The sequence below is a fragment of the Tetrahymena thermophila genome (genome assembly GCF_000189635.1).
Source record: "Tetrahymena thermophila SB210 genomic scaffold scf_8254095, whole genome shotgun sequence".
Lineage (NCBI taxonomy): Eukaryota > Ciliophora > Oligohymenophorea > Hymenostomatida > Tetrahymenidae > Tetrahymena > Tetrahymena thermophila.
Genome location: NW_002476047.1, coordinates 43,831 through 64,890, shown reverse-complemented (window position 1 = coordinate 64,890; position 21,060 = coordinate 43,831). Strand labels below are relative to the sequence as shown.

Sequence of the window (21,060 nt, the reverse complement as noted above, 5' to 3'; positions counted from 1 at the left end):
ATTTTATATAGTATTCTAAAAATGTGTCTTAATTATAATATATTTTTTTAAAACATATTTTCTAAATAAAATTTATTTTTTTATTCATTAATTATTTTATTTTCAAAATTTATTTCAAGTAAAAACTGTAATTTTTAATTGAAATAAAGCTATGTACGAATCATTTAAATTCAAGTAAAGATAAAAATTTTTTTTTGCAATATTTATTTTCAAGTGCTAAATTTTCATTTAAAAATTGATAAAGAGTATCTCAAATAATATTGATTTGTATTTATGTTAATTTATTATAAAATTAATTTTGAAATTTAATAATCCTCTTTTAAGATTAATTGATTCATTAGAAAATATAAGCTCATTTATTTACTTCTACTTTATCTGATTTTGAAAAAAATAAATTAGTATAAAAGGGATTAATAGAAAACATTTTACTTTAGATTAAAGGGTACTTTAATTTAAATAGAAAAGTAGAAATTTTTATTATAAATGAGTACTCCTTCACATTTCAGGAAAAGTTTAAGTATTTTATCTGCAGAATAAGATTAGGACACTTCTTTTGATAAGGAAGTATCATCAGATGGATAGATAAAAATAAAATCTTAAAAAACTGCTAGACACTCATCTTTTAGAATAATTGATCAACTTAATTAAAAAGCTAGCTAAACATAGTATTAATAAGAAAAAAATTTCTCAAGTTATAAAAAGAATGCTGCTAGTGAAGTAAACTAGCAAATTTAGTTAGAGTCGGAAGTAAATATTGAACCATAGATTGCAATTTAAGAAACATTAAATGAAGAAAAGTCTTTTTAGGTAAGAATAATTAATTGTTTAATATACAAATGAATAAAATATTTTAAAATCTAACCCTAATAAAATAATACTTATATAAAAAGAGATTCATGCAAATTGTAAATAAGGATCCTTCTAATAGGTCAATTGTAGAAAGCAAATAATTATATAAAAATTTAAAAAGAGTTAGATTTTTTGAGGATTTGGAAAAAAATCATGGAATTTAAACAGTCTATTAATGCTGTTAATATTTAAGATTTAAAGAAATATAAACAGGCTAAATATTGTTTTAGTAAGGTAAATTAATTAAAGGTTTAACATTTTATTTAACATTTTTTTTCTAAAAAATTTTAATTGTTTCATGAATCAGCTTTAATAAATCAACCAATCAATTGCTTCATATCATATTTTATCAATAAAAATAATAAAATTTAAATAATTAATGTTTGTTTTTTTAGTTTATTTAAATCATTTTTAATTTTAAGCTAAAAACTCTGATTAATTATTGCTTGCTTGCTTATTTATTTCCTTTACTTAATTTAACAAATCGTTTTATATAATTTTAAGGTGATATTGGAGAGGAATTTTATATAATTATCCAAGGATCTGTATCAGTTTTAGTGAGTTCTTATGAGTAGGCTATGGATGAAGCTGATGTTCCTCAAGCTGATTTAAGAAAAAAAGTATTAAATTAAAGCAAAGTAAATTAAAAGCTTGATTAGTCTTCATAAAACAATAAATTTTAAAAAAATTCGAATTTGAAAGAAGTAAGTCCTAACCATTATTTAGAAAAGAAAAAGTCAGGCATATTAAAAAACTAATAAGATCCATAAGGCTTTAGTTAGCTAAACTAGTTATAGTAAGATTCAGTAATAAAGGACTCTTAAAGTGATTAAAATCAATCTCTTTAGAAATAAAAAAGCTAGAGTCCTTAACACATTAGAGAGAGATAGACTAGTGTTCCTTAGTCTAAGTTAGCTTAATTTTAGAAAATTTCTTCAAAAATAATTTCAGCTAACAGATCTTAAAAAATTAATTAATTAAACATTTAATCTTCCCCACTAATTTTATCATAGCCATTACCTTAGAATAAGTAAATATAAGATTTAAGACACAATAACACATCAAAATAAATACTCTCGAAAGACACCAAAACTTCTGGTCTATCAAAATCTGTTTAGTAAAATAAGGATAATTAGTAACAAAACGAGTTTAATAATGATGGAGTAAAATTTTCCTCCTCAAACTCAAACGAAACGGTTTTTATATAAAGAGAAATTAAAGTCCTTAAAAAAGGTATTAAAAAATAATAAATATTTTATTTAATCAAATGTGTTTTTAATTTATATTTTTTTTATCAAATAAAATTTTTTTATTTGTAGGAGATTCTTTTGGTGAGTTATCTCTTCTCAAAGGCAAAAATACTCCGAGAGCAGCTACAATTAAAGCTAAAGAGCTTACCTATTTAGTATTTATAGTGAAACAAGATTTTTTAAATGTGCTGAGTAAAATAAATTACTTTGTTTTGTAAATACTTATGGATTTTAATTAACATAGAGGACAAAGAAACATAAAAAATATAGCACAATATAAATTTTTTTTCTAAAATTGCTTTATTCAGTGGCCTTGAAGATAATTTTATGAAATAAATCTATTACAATTCTTACATTAAAGAGTACTAAAGGGGTTAAATAGTTTTCAAGTAAGGGTAAGAATCAGATGCTTTTTACATTGTTAAAGAAGGAGAATTTTCAGTAATAAATTTATTATTCAATTTGTTTTTTATTTTATGAAATTTTTTAAACTAGTTGTTTAAAAATTAATGCATTCATCAAAAAGAGCTAACTAATAAAGATAACGAATAATAATTTCCTTTTAGCTTTTGTAAATAGCAAGTCAAGTAAAATAAGCTAATGAAAGTAAATTTAATGATTTATATTTTCATTATATATATTTTACTTAAAAAATAAAAGATTGCAATTGTAAGTGCAGGTTTTGTTTTTGGATTTGAGGAAATACTGCTTAGAGTTTCAAGAAAATATTCAATATAATGTGAAAGCAGTTTAGGAATTCTTATTGTAATGAACTCAAATGTAAAATTATTTTATATTTATTATATTCTAAAATTTTAAATAAAATATTTATTATTTTTATAATAGTAATTTATTTTTAGCTTAAATCAATCTTTTAATTGATTAATTTATTCAAAAAAAAAAATACTAATTTTTTAAATTATTTCAAATTAGGAATTTTATAGAAAAGTTTATTCATATAGCAAAGTTGTTTCAGAGAGGTTTAAGAAATAAATTTAGATTAACGAAAATTTTAATGAATTTTAAGAAGTGAAATAGAATCAAATTTGCTAACAGTTTAAAAGCTATATAATGGCAGAGCCTACTAATAAAAAAATATTATCTTTGAAAAAATAGCTTAATGATCTACTTATATCATCATAACCTTAAGTATCAGTGTTTAAAAAGTCAGATTAAAATAAAGCAGATAATTTTTATACAACAAAGCTAAACTAAATATTTGAAAATCGTAAAAATTTAGAAGGAACTTATAAAAATATTTAAGAATCTTAATAAGATATAAAGGATCATGTTAATTATAGGAGCATTAGTTGCTTCACAGATGTTCTCAACTCTCCTAAATGTTAAAATCAAATTTTTTACAGTAAAAATCAAAGTACTCACTATAATTTTAACCAATTTTAGCCATTTTAATACAATTTGAATGAAAAAAATTAGAAATTTCCACCTTTAGAAAAATCTATAAGCTAGAAAAGCTTTCATGTATCTATTTAATAAAATAATGAGAGGTATGAAAGTTCTCCAAAAGAGAACAGTACTGCACTTTCTATGAGTGGATATGGTTTCAACAACAGCTTTAACCACTAAAAATAATAAGACAATTTCATTTTGTAATTCAATGATTAACCCACTGATTAAGATTAAATTATCGAACAATCTTAATTCTATGAAAAATCTTATTATAAAGATTAATTTCCTAATCAACTTAATAATATGGAGAAGGCAAATAACCAGAATTAAAATGAAAATTAAACAATTAAAAAATAAGAAATGGATCTTAATTAAATGTTTTTTATTTAACCTAATTATAAAAAAAATATCAAGTAATTAAAATCCTAAAAAAATTATTTTTCTTTAAATTCATCTTAGATTACTATTGATTAAGTACAAACTGGATAAAATTCAATGACCACTCTATTTAATTAGCATCCGCTATTATAATTGAAATAAAAGTAGTAATCTTTTCAATCAAATAGCTAAGATATAAATTTAAATGAAACTTAGTTTATATAAAATATTTATTAAAGATGTAAAATTGATACCACAAAAAATAGAAAATCCTAATCATTAAACAATACAACTTAAAAAATTTAAACTTAACCAATAAAAGAGAACTAAAATTTTTACTAAAGTCATATAAAATTATTCATTAACGATTTTAATAACCAAAAAAGAAGAAATTAATTTTTGAGCATATCGAAAGAAGAAAAACCAATTCAAAAAAATAATATTGATTTGCTAAATTTAGATAGAAATTTAACTTAGGAAGATAAGAATTACGAGTTGTTTGAAAGAAAAAAATAAGAATTAGAAAGTTTATTAAGGTAAAAAGAAGAGAATAAGAAAATAATTACAGAAGAGACTTATCAAGATAAGCAAAATAAGTTGATATTTGGCCACTATCATTAATTAAAAAGAAAGCATCAGCAATTCTAATTCTTTGAAAGCCTTTAATAAAAAGTAAACCAAAAATCAAAGCTTAATAAATCTGAGATTTTGAATGTGTTTTTTTCAAATATGCAAAAAAATTAAGAGGTTTATAATAAATCAAAGAAAAAAAATGAAAAGTGGAGATTTAGTAAATATTATGATTTTATTTTAAATCCCAGTAAATACGCTGAAAAAATAGCAAAAAAACTATCAAATAATACTAATAGTTGAATTTAAATTATTTTAATTTCAATTTTAAATAAATCAGTTTCATTCCTTATTTAAAGGTCTCACTTCATTTATTAATTCTGATAAATTATTTAGTCATTTACAAAATTTAATAACTTATTTATTTAACTTCTGTGATCATTATAAAAGGATTGACAACAAACTTGTTTATATTAACTTTAATTAATATTTCTGATAAATTGATCATTTGATATTTATGAAAAATAGCTATGAAGTATTATTTTACTTGTTTATTTATACTTTCAATTAATTAATATAGAAAATATTACAAAAAATATTTAAAAAGTTAAAATATCATCTGAATAAATTGCATGAAAATATGAAAATGTAAACTTTAACTAAAATGGATATGTATTTTTTTATTAGTAGATTTGGGACTATTAAAATCCATAAAAATATTATATGTCTAATTTAAAAATAGATAAAATTTTAATTATACTATTCAAAATTAATTACTATAAATCAATTATATGACATTTTAAATAGTTTAAGAACTACACTTTTAAATAATCATACATAAAACTTAGCTTTTAAAATTTGTTTTGGTTTTATTTTTGAATAAATTAATAAATTAAACTCATTAATTAATTAATTAAAATATCTATTTTTACTTGCTAAGAAATTTTAAATTAATTTTTCTACTTAAATTTTTTGAATTGAGTTGAAGAAATAAAAGTGTTAAATTTTTTATCTTTTTTTTATTTGCTTATTTATTTATAATTATTGAAACAATGAATACACATTTTTTTTGAAACCTCAATAAATGTTGTCATCAAAAAATATTAATTTCATTTTAATTTTAAACAACAGCTTCAGAAGCTTAGCCTTAATTTTATTATTATTATTATTGTTGTTACTTTAACTAAATCAAAGCTTCTTTTTTCTATTGTTCTTCCTTTTAAGCTTGTAAATCTTTCCATAATTCAAAGATTTTGTTGTCTACTTGGAGATTGCATTCTTTCAAACGCTCTTTTTCAGCTTCTATTCTTCTATCAAAATCAGTGACTAATTAATTTAGGTCAATTCCATCTTCATTAACAATTTATTTTTAGACTATATTTTAAATCTCATTGAAAGAGCAAGGAGGAGCCATCTCATAAGATGTACCTATGTAATTTAATTAACGATTAATATAATACTTTAATTTCCAAAATTACCGTCGTTAGGTGTATAGGTTGTAAAAGGCCACCAGAATAAAAAGATATCACCACTAAAGAAATCTCTTACATTTGATATAAGACCTCTGTTAAAGAGATTGACCTATTATTTTTAAAATTATTAAGTCTAATTAGTTAAATTATAATTTTTACTGATCTCTTATTCTATGGAAGTGATTGTTGAGGAGAAAATGGTAAGCTCAAAGATAAACCTCCCATAATATCAAGGGTAGTAGCATTATTAACAAGAAGCATTGAATGGAATACTGTCAAGCCTACAAGCATAATAGTTATAGGAATTAAGATAACAGTAGTGGCTAACCAATAAAGATAAAAGAATGAGCTATTTATCCAAAAATTATCCAAAGCATTTAAATATTGGAAATAAATTAAAGTTCTATAGCAATATTAAACTGCACCTGCCTTAATTTTAAATAAAAAATAAATTATTTTCTCATTATAATCTTCAAATAAATTATTACAGCCATATATATAGTGAAAAGATAAAATGATCTGTTATTTCTCAACCCAACACAATTTGTAATCCAGGGGCAGTGGTGATCCATTCTTAATTAGCAACCACCACATGTTCTGCAATGCTTAGCTCTCATAGGTTTCCAAGCATTGCACTCTTTACATACAGAATCGTTTCTGTATAAGGGGTCTACTAAACTGGGATCACAAGGAGGAGGTTGCTATTTTATGTTTAATTTGAATAAAAGATTTAATCTAATGAGTTTTACATAATTTAATTGAAATTTCTCTTCAAAAATAAATAAAAAAATATGCAAAATACTCTTTTAGTAGGATTATTATTGATCGATATACATTAGTAATAAGTAACGAAGCACAAAAACAAAATCACAAGCATAAAAGCTGTTGAGCTTTAGTATTCAAAATCATTGCCTTTCAAAGTGTCATTCAACCACTATTTAGAATTTAAAATATAATAACTACTTTAGCATCAATTAAATAACATGATTCAAATCATTGAAATAATAAATTTTTATAATTTTTCATTTGATCTTTTTACAGTTTTAAAAAATTTCAAAAAATGATAAAATAAACTAAAATTTTACGAAATATTCTAAGACTATACAGTTGCATGGCATAAACATTGTAAAAAATCTAATGAAATATTTTTAGGAGTTAGATTTTGTTCTGCAAGATTATCCAGGTGCATGATTATGACCACACTTTCCACCTTAAGCTTATGGGACAGCTGCTTAAGCAACTCCATGGCTAGAATTGCAAGGTCTTCCACCATGACTATGGGTATGACCTCCATGTGAATGAGAGTGAGAATGATCATGACCATGATCGTGATTATGACTACCATGTGAATGCTATTCCTTACCTATAAAAGTTGACCTTTTAAAATATTTTATGTGTTTAACTTTGTTTATTTAGAAAAAGCGATATTTTAATTACAATTCCTATGTTTTTTCTTGCTAAATAGGAATGTGAACTGAAGATTCGTCTAAGCTTTAGAGCTATTAATATCCAGAAGACATTTTATAATTTTCTCTATTTTTTAAATTGATTAAATTATCAAAAAAATTTGATTAATTAATAATTATTTGTAATTAATTCTATGAAAAAAATTAAAACACAAATTTTTTAGAAATTGTTAAATAATGAATTAATTAATTAATAATTAAATCCGATAATAAATTTACTTTTAATTTTATAAATAATTTAATTTTGTTAACATTAATAAATATCTGAATTTTCTTTAAACTATTTATTTGCTAGTCAAACAAAGAAAACAACAAGATTTATATAATTATAAGGCATACTTTTTTTTAAATTCGAATGAAGATCATTTATAATTTCGATAAAATCTAAATTAATAAATAAATAAATAAATAATAACAAAATATTTTTAGATAATTTTCATTTTAAAAATTAAAAAATATTTTTAAAAATGAATTCACAGAAAAAGATAAACAAAATTTTTTTTGAAATCTTTTTATTGAGGTAATAAAATCCTAAATTTAAAGAAGATATTTCAATTTAAAGTCTTTAATCTATAAATTATGCTTAATTTAGCCGGTTATCTATGTGCATACTTACCAATAAATTATATATTATATGTATAAATTTAATTTAAATTATAAGAATCAAGAGAGAAAATTCTTATATTTTCATACTTATTCTTGATTTTATTGATTTTCATCTAAGTAAATTTTTTCGACTAGAGAAGTATCATCCATTACTCTGAGTATATCTTGATATTCAATAGTGTTTTTACTTTATGGGTCAAAGAATTTTCTTATCTAATCTGAGTCACTTGCACTTAGGCCTATAATTTCACTTAGAATATATGCAAACTGAATCTAATTTATTACACCTTTTAGAATAGTTAAAATTATTTGAATATAGATTTGATTTAAAAAACATACCTTTTCCTTATTTATCATGTTCTTAAAATATTTTAGATAAGTCTATTCCTCTTTCTTGACATAATTTTTTAATCAGATTCATTTAAACTTCAATAAAATGAATAAAAGGAATTTTTCCTCTTGAATTTTTCTAGCCTTAAGATTTTGCTGTGTTAACTAAATCAACATAATCAGCTTTAGGCTTTCCAAAAAAGTGTCTTAAATTTCCATTATATTTTGCATCTGGTATTTTCACTGTGTAACCATCAACTATATTTCATTAATTTTAATTATTAAACATATAAAAATAAACATATCATTTTGTTACAATTTTCTGGAATTCTAGAATTACTCTAGCATTTTTTATTAATAGATTTATCATCCATAGCAACACCACAATAGTAGCAAATAAGTTGATACCTCTTTAATTCGTTTGAAAATTTATCTACTAACCTAGTTTTTAAATTATTTAATTAATTATGTCAAAGTTTGCTTCCAAAAAATTTACTTTGCCCATTCATTTATTTCTTCAGAAGCTGCTTTCTCCATCTTTGCTTTAACTTCTTCTTCTTATTCTTTTCTTTCTTCAAGTATTTTCCAAATTACTTCATTTTTAAAATCAATTAAAGCTTATTAAGCTGAAGCTTTTTGAAGCTACAATCTCATGTCAGTTAATTCTCTAGGCAGATCATAAGGATAAACCTCGATATTGACTGTTTTAATTGTAAAAAGAATATAAAATTATTTGTTTTTTTTAGATAATTAATTATTTGAATACCTTTAAAAGGTTTAGCAACTAAAAATTCTATATTTTCATATAATGATCTTGCTCTTATTAGAAAATCTATAGGATCTTCTGGTTTATTTACAAACTATCTAAAGGTATGTCCTAAATCATTAATGCGATCTAAATCTTTCTAGAGCTCTCCCATTTCATGTTGCAATATTGCTAGCTTTTATCCTTCAGCACTCTTAAGTCTTTCAATAATACCACTGTATTCATTCCTAGCATCACGCTCTATGATGGTTTTGACATATTTAATTTCTTCTATTCTATATTCTATTCTATGGATTTGAGCAAGCAACTGATCCCTTTTTTCCAAAAGATTACCTTGAATAGCCTCTCTTAGTTTAGTTACTCTTGATTTGAATGCTTCTTCTAAAGTATTTATTCTATGAAGCTTTAAAAAAAATTTTTATAAAATCCCATATTTTCACTTAATTAAATTTTGAAATTTATTTCTTAAATAAATATTTATTTAGAATAAAACTATATTTACTTAATTATTATGAGGACCTAGTTTAGTACAATTTCTACATATTGGTTCTTCACAACTTTCACAAAAATATACTAACTCTGTTCCATGATGCACACAAATTTTTGTATCACTGTTTTATAATATATTATTGATTTCTCTTTTAGATAAATTAATTAAGTAAGAATAATTTACATTTATTCTGGTTATGGCTATTAAGCTATAATTGGTTATTACTATTAAGCAGGAATTTGTTATGCAATAATGTCTCCTTCAATTTCAGAAATATCAGCTATTTAAAAAGAGGGTATTTAAACTTATGCAAATATTAAATGCAACAAAGTTATTCAACAATTCAGCAATAAAATAACAATTTTTACTTACTTGCTGCTTTTAAACATTTTAATTAAAAATTTGATATTGAATAAATTACATTTTTCATCTTTGCTCTTGACGCTCTTACTGTCTTTATCCTTTTTTTCTTTATCTTTCTTCTTTGATTCAGACTTATCTAGCTTAGACTTGTCTACACTCTTTTCCTTTTTGTCCTTACTGCTACTTGATTTTTTTTTATCTTTATCTTTAGAGCTCATTTTGATAACTTGTGAATTGAATGATTATTTTGAAAAATTTTGATTTGCTAATAAATATTTATTGTTAATTATTGAATTTATATATTTGATGTTAATATTAAGATTCTATCTTGAACTTAATCTACATAAATCTTTATTATTTTGTAACTATATTTTATCATTAAATGAATGAATGATTGACTGCGAAAATTCATATTTAGGATTTAAACTGGTTCTTTCATTTTTCAAATTTACAAATAAGCAAACAATGTTGCTGAAATTGATTTAAAATTTTTTTAGATTGTTTTAAATCACTCAATTAATCAATTATTCATTTATTTTTTTATTATTTTTTTTATAAACATAAAATTTTTTTAATTTGTTAATTATTTTATCAATTAATTTGAAAAATCATTCTTAAAAAATAAATTTATATTTATTTAAAAAAAAATATATTATTGGCAAACCTTCTTATTAAAATGATATATTTTCCTTTCTATTTTTAATATTCACTTGATTAATAAAATTTTAAAGAAGATAAAATTTATTTTAGTTATAATTTTGTAAAATAAAATGATTTATTTTGATATAAATATTTTTAAATTTCTTCTACATACTAAGGAGAGAAGCTATTGAATTAGTAAATGAATGAATGATAAGACATTATAAATTCAAAGTTAGAGAGTACAAAATTAATGGGAATAATTAAGATACGATAGTTGAGTTAATACAGTCTATCAAATATGAATGTAAAGGAACTAAAGATCATAAGAAAAAAGAATATAAAAGGTATTAAAAAGTATTGATTTACAAAGTCATAATAAATTAATCCACAGGAAATTAAAAATTTAGAAAAAGCAAACAAAAACAAACAAAAATTAAAATGGCTGATAATTCATCTTTAGATATCCAAGTTGTCAAGAGAGGTATCCTCGAAGGTCACTCTGACTGGGTCACTTCCATCGTCGCTGGTTTCTCCCAAAAGGAAAACGAAGACTCCCCTGTCTTGATCTCCGGTTCCAGAGATAAGACCGTCATGATCTGGAAATTGTACGAAGAAGAACAAAACGGTTACTTCGGTATCCCCCACAAGGCCCTCACTGGTCACAACCACTTCGTCTCCGACTTGGCCCTCTCTCAAGAAAACTGCTTCGCCATCTCCTCTTCTTGGGATAAGACCCTCAGATTGTGGGATTTAAGAACTGGTACCACCTACAAGAGATTCGTTGGTCACCAATCTGAAGTCTACTCCGTTGCCTTCTCCCCTGATAACAGACAAATTCTCTCCGCTGGTGCCGAAAGAGAAATCAAGCTCTGGAACATTCTCGGTGAATGCAAGTTCTCCTCTGCTGAAAAGGAAAACCACTCTGACTGGGTAAGAATATTTACATATTATTATAATAGAGCCAGAAAAAAAAACAAAATTTGCGGATATAATTCTAAATTATTTAGCTAGATTCTGACAAAAGTCTAAATAGCATAAAAATGTGGGATTAATAGAAAATTGTAACACTCTAAGTACAATTACATAAAGGGATTAAAATATTTACATATAAGTGCTTTAAAATATAATTTATGATATTTATTTTTGGCAATAATTCAAAATGTTATACAACTACGAGTAATTAAGGCTCGCTCCCATAATATAAAAACCACACAAATTAAGAATGAAACTCAATTTTTAGAAGAATGATATACCTAGCTCCTTTTTATAATGGATTTAGTTTAAAATTTAGAATTATAGGATCTTTTGAGCTTTTTTATGGCATTTAAAAAAATTATAAATTTGTAAATTAATATTTTACTTACTTTTTTGTTAATATAAATTAGGTCTCCTGCGTTAGATACTCCCCCATCATGAAGTCTGCCAACAAGGTTCAACCCTTCGCTCCTTACTTCGCCTCTGTCGGTTGGGACGGTAGATTGAAGGTCTGGAACACCAACTTCCAAATCAGATACACCTTCAAGGCTCACGAATCCAACGTTAACCACTTATCCATCTCCCCCAACGGTAAGTACATCGCCACCGGTGGTAAGGATAAGAAGCTCTTGATCTGGGATATCCTCAACCTCACCTATCCTCAAAGAGAATTCGACGCTGGTTCCACCATCAACCAAATCGCTTTCAACCCCAAGCTCTAATGGGTTGCCGTCGGTACCGACTAAGGTGTCAAGATCTTCAACCTCATGACTCAATCCAAGGCTCCCGTCTGCACCATTGAAGCTGAACCCATCACCAAGGCTGAAGGACAAAGTAAAATAAACTTCTTTTTCTTCTTTTCAATTAATTTATTATAGAAATTCAATTATAATTTATTAACTTAATTTTTATTAATTTACAGAGGGTAAGAATCCCCAATGTACCTCTTTGGCTTGGAACGCTTTGGGTAAGAAATTATTCGCTGGTTTCACCGATGGTGTCATCAGAACTTTCTCTTTCGAAACCTCTGCTAACTGAGTTGGTTGAATTTAAGATAAAATCTTTAATAAAATCATTAATCAATTATTTAACTAAAAATGTGTAATATGTATTCTGATGAATGGTAAAATGCAATGCTAGTGCCTGTGGAGCTGAAAGGCTTTTTCGCTAGCGACTGCCCTCACTAATCGAGGGAGGAAGGAGCATGCTATTCATCTAAACATTTATGCTTTTTTATCTAATGTATTATTTAAATTAGAAAAAAATTCATTAATTAAAAAAGCACCAAAATCTTTTTTAAAATTAAATATAGTTTAAAGTTGTTATTTATTCAACAACTTTTAACTCTTGACTGAATATCTTTTAATTTTTGTTTATTTTCACATTAATTCAATATCATGCTCCTAGTATCTCCCTCTGATTCATTCATGTATTAGCGGGTCGTAAAGGTTGCTAAATAAATATGAATTCTTTTTTTATTTAATTATCAAACAATAAATTTGTTTAATAATTACTTAAGAATGCTACAATTAAATTTATGATGATTTTCTGTGAAAATAAATTATTTTTTTCATGCTTTTACATGTGACTTTAATTTTTAAATACTTTATTTAAATTAAATATTTTGTTAGATGATGAGTATCTATCTACATATATTTAATTTTAATTCAATGGTTATTTTAATGATTTATTTATTTTTAAAAAATCTAAATAGATCTTAAATATCTATTACAAAATATTTTCAAGGTTTAAATATTAAATCCATCAAAAAAAATTTTTATTTTTAGTAAAGTATTAATATTTTAAAATACAAAAGTAAACTTTAAAAAACAAAAGAAACTTAAAATTTTTTAATAATAAAAATTATATTTTTAAATTAAAATAAATGTTAGATATTTGTCATAAAGAAGAAGAGAAGAAATATTTTATTAATTCTAGTTTATTGTCACAATATATGTATTTAATACTAAATTAAAATATGTTAAAATGACCATTATCAGAGTATTTTAATGTAAATATTTTAATATTTTTCAAATATTAAATATAAAAATTTTATTTTAAAAATAAGAAAAACAAAATTTAATTAAATAATTTAAAATTATTTACATTTTCATAAAAATAATATAATTAAATTTGTTCTAATTTTTTATGAAATGTATATCTCAACTTTAAGATTATTTTTGTTGCTAAAACTTTTGAATTTAGAATTTTACAAGAAACATTTATTTAATAAATATTGATAATCCTATCAACAAATCTAAACTTATTAGGCTCGTTTAGATTATCTTTATTTAATTGCTAAGCATATGAGATAAATATTTTTTGTTATAATAATTTATTGAAAAAATGAGAATAATTTGATTGAATCAATTCTTACAAATACTTTTTGTTAGATTTCTTCACAATAAATATTAGTAATTAATTTAAATTGAATAAAAATAAATTAATAGAATGTAATGAACTGACTAAAATTAATAATGATATCTACAAGCTTTTAAGTTGTTTTTATAAATAAAAATAAAAAAAGTAATCAAATATTACAAGAAAAAAATATTCAAATGAATCCAAAGAAGAATATTTTATTGGAGAGAAGTATTTGGCCTATAATTTGAAAAATTAATATTTATTGATTGAATTTGGTTTGCCTAAATTATATAAAAATGTTACAAGGCTGAACTTTTATTAAATTTAAATTATTCTCAAGTCTATTAAGAATAATCATTGATGATATTTAGAATATATTCATACAATATTAAGATTTTCTTATTAAGCTGCTTAGGCAAATAAAAAAACTAACAAAAAAATTAATTTAAATATAAGGCGTTTAATATATATAGATTGATTATACAAATTTTATGACAATTTCATTTATATTAGTTACTTATAATAAATTCCAATCTTTTTTTTCGTTAAAATTAAAAAAGAAATATAAAGAAACCAGTCATCACATTATAGCATTATAAGCAAGCGCATTATAAATAGGAATAATATACTAGCACGAACAAGTTATAGAAGATAACTAAAAATATACTAATTATTTATACAAGAAAGTCAAAAGGAGGTTTAGTGTATAAACATTGATTTTGCTAAGCTTTAGTGAACCATAGCTTAGAAGCAGTATTAACTTAATAAAAAAATCTTTAATACCAACTTTAAAATCAAGCATAAAAAATTACAAACATCATAAAAAACTAATAAGCATGAGCAGTAAATCTAATAATAAAAATTCTCTAGATCATTCAGTGCCATCTCCTAAAAAAAATTAATCTTCTAATTACTACTCTTAATTGCTAGGGAGAACAAATTCACATTTGCATTCAGGATTTATGAGTCCCTAAATAAATTCTATTAATGCAATTCATTAAAGCTAAACAGCAATGACAAATTCAGTATAAGTTTCAAGTATTTTATATTCTTCTTAAAATTAGAATAGTATAAATTCAGCTTTTTAAAATTCAGCAAATATTGGGACAGCAATAAATTCTATTTAAAATATTCCTATAAATATAGAGAGTAGCTAGAAAAATACCAGTCAAGTTAATAGCTCAACTGCTTAATCTAATATGAATAATAGCAATAATAACTATAAACTAACTGATATATTATCTACTAGATACTCCTCAGGAACATTGAAATTAATAAGAAATGGATAAACATCAGTCTCCAGTAATCCAAGATAGCTTTCTAGTGATGCTAGATAATTTGATGGAGGTGGAAGCCAACACTCTAATAGTAATTAAGATTTTAATCATAGCCCCGCAAATATACATAACAATAAACAAGCAACATTAAATAATGTGCAATTGAGCCAAAGCTCATTCAATAATACAAATATACCTAGCTCTAATTTTAGCAGTATAGGTAGTGCTACTTCCTAAAAGCAATAGCTAATGAATAAAGTAAAAATATAGTTGTCTTCATAGCAGCAATAAAAAAATTAATAATTTACTACACAACCTCATAGTTAAAATGTACATAACATCCACACAGGATATGGCACACATTCTACCACAAATTAAAATATATAGTCAAATGCTATATCTCCTAGAACATTTTCAAATTTAGTCTAGGATAAATTAATGAGGAGCAAACTCTAGAGTTCTTAGTAGCTTTAAACAAATGCTTTAGGATCAAGTTAGAGTTCAGTAAAAGATACTAATAAAAACGCTTTAAGTCAGTCTAAACGACCAAAATCCCTCAAATAAATAGAAAATGAATATAATTCAAATTCTTAAAATCATTAAATGATTCATGAATAAAATATGAATATCCTTGCAGGAATGACGAGTAACAATAGGAATGGAAGCGAAAAAAATTTATTAAGGTCCTAATAAATGGCTGGATAAATAGTTTCATAAAATGTACCAGCTTAACAATAAATAAATTAACAACAAAATTAGTATTAATAGCATGTGTAATAAATCTAAGCCAGTAAGATAATGTTGATGTAACAATAAAATAATGCCCATAACAGTGCTATTGCTTCTGAATAGTTAAATAATTTAATAAATACTTAGACAAAAATCACTAACACTATGACTCCTTCTACTTAGACATAAGCAAGCCAAAAGTAAGAAATAAATATGACAAAACATCAAACTAGCCATAGTGTAGAAAAGTTTAGGGGATAAAGCGAGTCATTAGATACCCATAATAGATAATAAGAAACTGCAGTCCATCAAGTTCAAAAAGCTGTGGGAAATAAGTAGCCACTAAAAAAAGTGTCAACAACAATTCCTGAAACTAGTAAAAATAGAAATAAAAAAAATAATGAATTTAATTAAATAAATAACAATTACAGAGGTAGCTTTAGTAAAAAATAATAATAGAATTCTACTCTTTAAACTAATTTATCCAGCTCTTAACATGGAATTACCTTACATTAAAATAACTAAAATTCAAATTAACAATAATTAAATAATACATCTAATAATACTAATAACAATTACATGATTTCAAATATTAATAACCAGGCAAACCAAGGATTATCTAATAGTTATGTTAACAATCATTTAATAGCTAATTCATCAAAGTAAACTCTAACAGCGATTACACAAAGAATACAATAAAATCTAAATACACTTACAGATCCTATTCATTCAAATAAAGCTGCAACTACTCACTAGAATATAAATAATCAGTAGGTTATCAATAATTAATAAAGTAAATAAAATAATCTTCAAAACATAGACGATATAATAAATAAGGTAGAAATTAATTAGCAAGACATGATGAAGTATGAAAAAAGAGAGTCTTCTGAAAAAAACAGTTAACCTAACTAGCCAAATATATCCCCAATAAGCTCATCGAAGACACATAAATAAACAAATAGTCTTTCGGAATCTAATAAAAACAGTTAATAAAATACACTTCAGAGAGAAGATATCCAAAATTACTAACAAACTTTATAACACTCCATAAATTTACTTGTAAATAGCACATAAATTAACTCTAAAAGCAGTTAGTAACCTCAGTTAGAGTAAATAAATTCTAATTCAAATACTCCTCAAGGAAAATTAATTAATTAAGGTCACTATAAACATTAAACAGTTCAAAGTAAAGATGGAGCTAAGCACTAAATTTATTTCATGAAAGAAAGTAAATTTTTTTCTTTCTAAAAATGTTTATTTTTTACTATTCAAATTATTTAATAATAAGTAAAAGGTTAAATGATTATATTTGCTATTTTATTCAGAATTTAAAAAAAATATATTTATAAATTATATTTTTATAATTTAATTAGAGGATAGAGTTTCTAAAAAAAATGATTATGGCTAATAAAAGAATAAGAGAAAGGGAGAATAGTCAACTCCACACTCAAATAGTTAGGGTTATCCTCAAATATTGATGAGTAACTCTGCTTTAAATTAATCAACATAAGGACAACTAGCTTTATCTGCCTTATAAAAATCTTCAGGCTCAATAACAAATTCTGTTAATCATAATTTATTGAGTAGTAATATCATGAAGTACATAAATAAATAAACCAACAAGAATGAAGAGCATTAGTTATTCGAATAGCCAGGATTAAATTAAATACAAACTTCTTAATATTTAGCAAATACAAATAAAGATAGCTCCTCTAAGCAAAGAGAAAGCCACGTTTCTTAGTAAAATTAAAACTCAGAAGCAGAAAATCACCATGAAAAAAAGAGTTCTTTACCTGAAGGAAATTAAACTTTTAAAAAAGTTTTTGCCTCTACAGAAGGTAGTTGTTATCTTTGGGATCTTAAAAATTAAAATGATGAGATCATTCCTTATATTAGTCCTAAAAACATAACAAACTATAGCTCGCTAACAGGATAGAATAAACACTAAGAAAAAAATATGAGCAGTATATAGGAGGTGAACAGCTATTAATCAATATAAAACAAGAATTCTTCATAAAATATGTCTAATTCTAAACAATTATCTAATAAACATGTTGTTCTTTCATAGAATGCGTTTGCATCACCCATCTCTCCAAATTTATAAAACTAAAATTAGCAAATAGGAAATTCTATCAACCAATCGAAATCAATTAACGAAGATTAATTAAACAGCAATGCGACTATTTAAGATAAAGGAAAATATTTTTAAGCTTTGTTCAACAATCTCTTTATTAAGGATAATAAAAAACACTTTTTGGAAAAAGCTACTGCTTAAGATAATGTTCTTGCTAGCAACTCAAATTCTCATTAAAAGAGTAATACAGAGTAGTTTAATAACTTATCTTAAGTAAATGAGTCTACATAAAAGTAGCTGACCAAAGATTATCCCTAATCAGATTAAAAACTAGAAGAAATTCCTTCGATGGCTTTATCTTATAATATTAAGAATTAACTTAAAATGTAAACGAGCGAGATTCCATAGATTAAACTGTACGCAGCTAGTGCTGAGACATCTCCTCCTCTTGTAGGTTAAAACTATAATGTTGAGTAGATAACTTAACCAATCACCTAAATTAATAGCTAATTTGTTTGTATTAATCCTTTCAATTAGCTAAAAAGTTAGGTTTTAAGATAAGGAGAGCAAGTAATAGAAAAACTTAAAGAAGCTTTTCAAAAAGATAACTAATAAAATAACAACTCACGTCATAATGGAGCTGAAGTATCTTCTCTTAATTCGTCATTAGTTCAAATTAAGAGCAGGTAATCTTTATATTCATAAAGCGAGTGTCAACTATAGAATTCAAATAGTAAAAACAATTTATAAGCAAATCTAATTGAAAACGAAAACAATATCAGTTTTTCATAAAATAAATTTTAATACAATCCTAATCTAGAATTTAAATCCATCTAAAAAAAGACTGAAATTATTTTAGATAGATACAAACAAAACTCTATCTAGTAAGCGTAATCAATAAAAGAGTCCAACATTCGGATTTCCGAATTAAATTAAATCCTAAAAGAGAAGGATAATTAATTGTAAGCTCTTTAAAATTTGCTTAAAGAATCTGAAAATTTAATAGAAAGTTAAAAATAAGAAGTAAATGAAAAAAATGAATTCATTGATTTACTTAAAAATTAAATTTAAGATATTCTCTAAAATCCTCAAATGTACTAAACTACTCCTAAGAATAGTGGTAAAACTTTGTAATCATTTTAAAACAACAACAACAATAAGATTAATGTAGTAAATAATTATGTATCTTCTCCTTCAGTAGCTAATCATAGCAGCCACTCAATAAATAGCTCTTCACCAAAGCGTTTGATTAAAAACAATAATTACCTTTAGCATCCAAGCTTATAGCCATTTAATGGGGCATATTATGCTTAAGAAGGATTTGCTAATTCATGTTCAAATTAACAATAAGTAAGGCTTTCTCTTCCAGTATTCCCTTAAAAACATTTTGGATTATCAGCTGAAACTCCAACAAATAAATAGGAAAATTGTTTATTTTAATCTCACAAAGACTTAGAAGAATCAGCAGACTTCACAGGAAATAAAGATAATTCATTAGAATTATTAAAAAGAAAATATTAGATAAATTCTCTTAATAAAAAATATTTAAATTATAATTCTATTTAAGTAGAGATGTATGGATCTAAGAGCTTATAAAGCAGCTAAAAAATGCATAGCAATAAAGATCAACAAAAAGGAAATCATAACTAAAGCCCAAATAATGGAGATTAAGAGAATGATCCACTTAACGACAGTACTAAGCTTTTAAAGTAAATTTCTAAGAAAAGCTCAAATCAGCATGTCTAAAATCTTTCAAATAAAGATATTTAACTTTCCGATCATTCTTGGCCGAAATAAATACAATAGTAGAGTTTAGATTTTACTAAACACAATTATGATTAAAATCTCAATGTCAACAATAGCGAATAAAATAAATTTATAGAAAATCATTTTAATTTTGGGATTTAAGGATCTTTTTCAAATTTATAAACTGTAGAAAACTAAGAGGAAAATATCAAACATGAATTCTAAAACTAATAAGTACATAAACAAAGTGAAGCCTTTACTCAAGCTACACCAACTAATTCCTAAAACTAAACTTTAACAAATCAAAAAGAAAACTAACCTAATTAGAGATACTAGAATAGACTATTCTCAACTGACCAAGAAGATTGCTAATCAAATAAATGCAGTAATAATCCATTTAATCAGAATGATAGTTTTAATACAGGATTTGCTCATTTTGGAGGATCCAATGAAGCTGAAGCTAACTCTTAGAATATAGATAATAGTTTCAAAGAATGTTGTTTCGGCCAGTAATCTAACAACGAGCAAATCTTTTCATAATCTGATTTTAATAGCAACATGATGAATGTATAAAATGTAGTTGAACAAAATTAAAGATTAAAATCTCAAAATGAAGAAATAATCAGTGTAAGTAGTAAATCTAGTTATTGTTTTAAAACAGCCAGTGGTTGTAATAGTCCAAATATGAATGATAGTTTTAACAAAAAACAATCTTAAATACAATCAAACGAAAATAATCTTTTAAAAGAAAGCTCTAATTTCAATTAGTTTAATAATAGTTTTAACAACAACTACAAAAATGAAGAAGAAGAAGAATAAGAAGATTAAGCAGCACATGTTTAGTTTACCAACTCTTCTTTTTCATAAATCCCAGATATTAATCAAGTGTAATAAAACTAATTATTAAGTTAGAATAACAATAGACAAAGCTTTTCAGGAGACAATTAGATAAATATTTCTTTTGAAGGTGGTTGTGGTTTAGTTTATTAGAATGATGAAAAAAGAATTGATGAATATGAACCTATCTAATATTAAAATTAAGAATAATAGAATGAAGAGAATTAATTACAATAGGAAGAAGACTAATAAGCAGGCATAAGCTTTGCTAATTAAAGTTTTGGCTGAAGAAATGTATTTAATAAATCAATAAATTTTAATTTAAAAATAAAAATATTAAACTCATTATTTATATTAAATATTTTAATTTATGGAGTTTTATTTTAAAGTAATTTATAATAAGAAACAAAGTGTAAAGATTAATTATATTTTAATAATTTAGAGTTTTTATTTTATTTTAATTTCA

General features: G+C 24.0%; 5 protein-coding genes across 5 annotated transcripts; 3 read left to right on the top strand and 2 right to left on the bottom strand. All coding sequences in view use genetic code 6, as the record gives it.

Moving 5' to 3' along the window:
- Window positions 1–483: 483 nt before the first annotated feature.
- On the top strand, window positions 484–4,760 carry TTHERM_01113120 (cyclic nucleotide-binding domain protein; the record flags this gene model as incomplete). Its single annotated transcript, XM_001025946.2, has 8 exons — window positions 484–807; window positions 891–1,083; window positions 1,354–2,082; window positions 2,169–2,291; window positions 2,344–2,540; window positions 2,595–2,705; window positions 2,760–2,879; window positions 3,033–4,760. The coding sequence occupies 8 exons, from the start codon at window positions 484–486 to the stop codon at window positions 4,758–4,760; spliced, it is 3,525 nt and encodes a 1,174-aa protein (XP_001025946.2).
- A 790-nt stretch (window positions 4,761–5,550) lies between these two features.
- TTHERM_001113119 (DHHC zinc finger protein) lies at window positions 5,551–7,506 on the bottom strand (the record flags this gene model as incomplete). The annotated part of the gene is made up of 7 exons (XM_012800549.1): window positions 7,367–7,506; window positions 7,015–7,306; window positions 6,732–6,863; window positions 6,418–6,630; window positions 6,089–6,358; window positions 5,936–6,038; window positions 5,551–5,885 (listed from the first exon to the last, which is right to left on the bottom strand). Exons 1-7 carry the CDS (start codon window positions 7,447–7,449, stop codon window positions 5,551–5,553), a joined length of 1,428 nt encoding a protein of 475 aa, XP_012656003.1. The 5' UTR covers window positions 7,450–7,506.
- Window positions 7,507–8,082: 576 nt separating this feature from the next.
- On the bottom strand, window positions 8,083–10,168 carry TTHERM_01113110 (DHHC zinc finger protein; the record flags this gene model as incomplete). Its single annotated transcript, XM_001025945.3, has 8 exons — window positions 8,083–8,288; window positions 8,341–8,589; window positions 8,648–8,772; window positions 8,828–9,032; window positions 9,098–9,500; window positions 9,600–9,708; window positions 9,771–9,867; window positions 10,009–10,168. 8 exons carry the CDS (start codon window positions 10,166–10,168, stop codon window positions 8,083–8,085), a joined length of 1,554 nt encoding a protein of 517 aa, XP_001025945.3.
- Window positions 10,169–11,030: 862 nt separating this feature from the next.
- TTHERM_01113100 (receptor of activated kinase C 1A, component of 40S small ribosomal subunit) lies at window positions 11,031–12,605 on the top strand (the record flags this gene model as incomplete). The annotated part of the gene is made up of 3 exons (XM_001025944.1): window positions 11,031–11,522; window positions 11,978–12,401; window positions 12,490–12,605. The coding sequence occupies 3 exons, from the start codon at window positions 11,031–11,033 to the stop codon at window positions 12,603–12,605; spliced, it is 1,032 nt and encodes a 343-aa protein (XP_001025944.1).
- Window positions 12,606–14,440: 1,835 nt separating this feature from the next.
- On the top strand, window positions 14,441–20,882 carry TTHERM_01113080 (endo-1,4-beta-xylanase xylA, putative; the record flags this gene model as incomplete). Its single annotated transcript, XM_001025942.2, has 2 exons — window positions 14,441–17,165; window positions 17,311–20,882. Exons 1-2 carry the CDS (start codon window positions 14,768–14,770, stop codon window positions 20,880–20,882), a joined length of 5,970 nt encoding a protein of 1,989 aa, XP_001025942.1. The 5' UTR covers window positions 14,441–14,767.
- Between the last annotated feature and the right edge of the window lie 178 nt (window positions 20,883–21,060).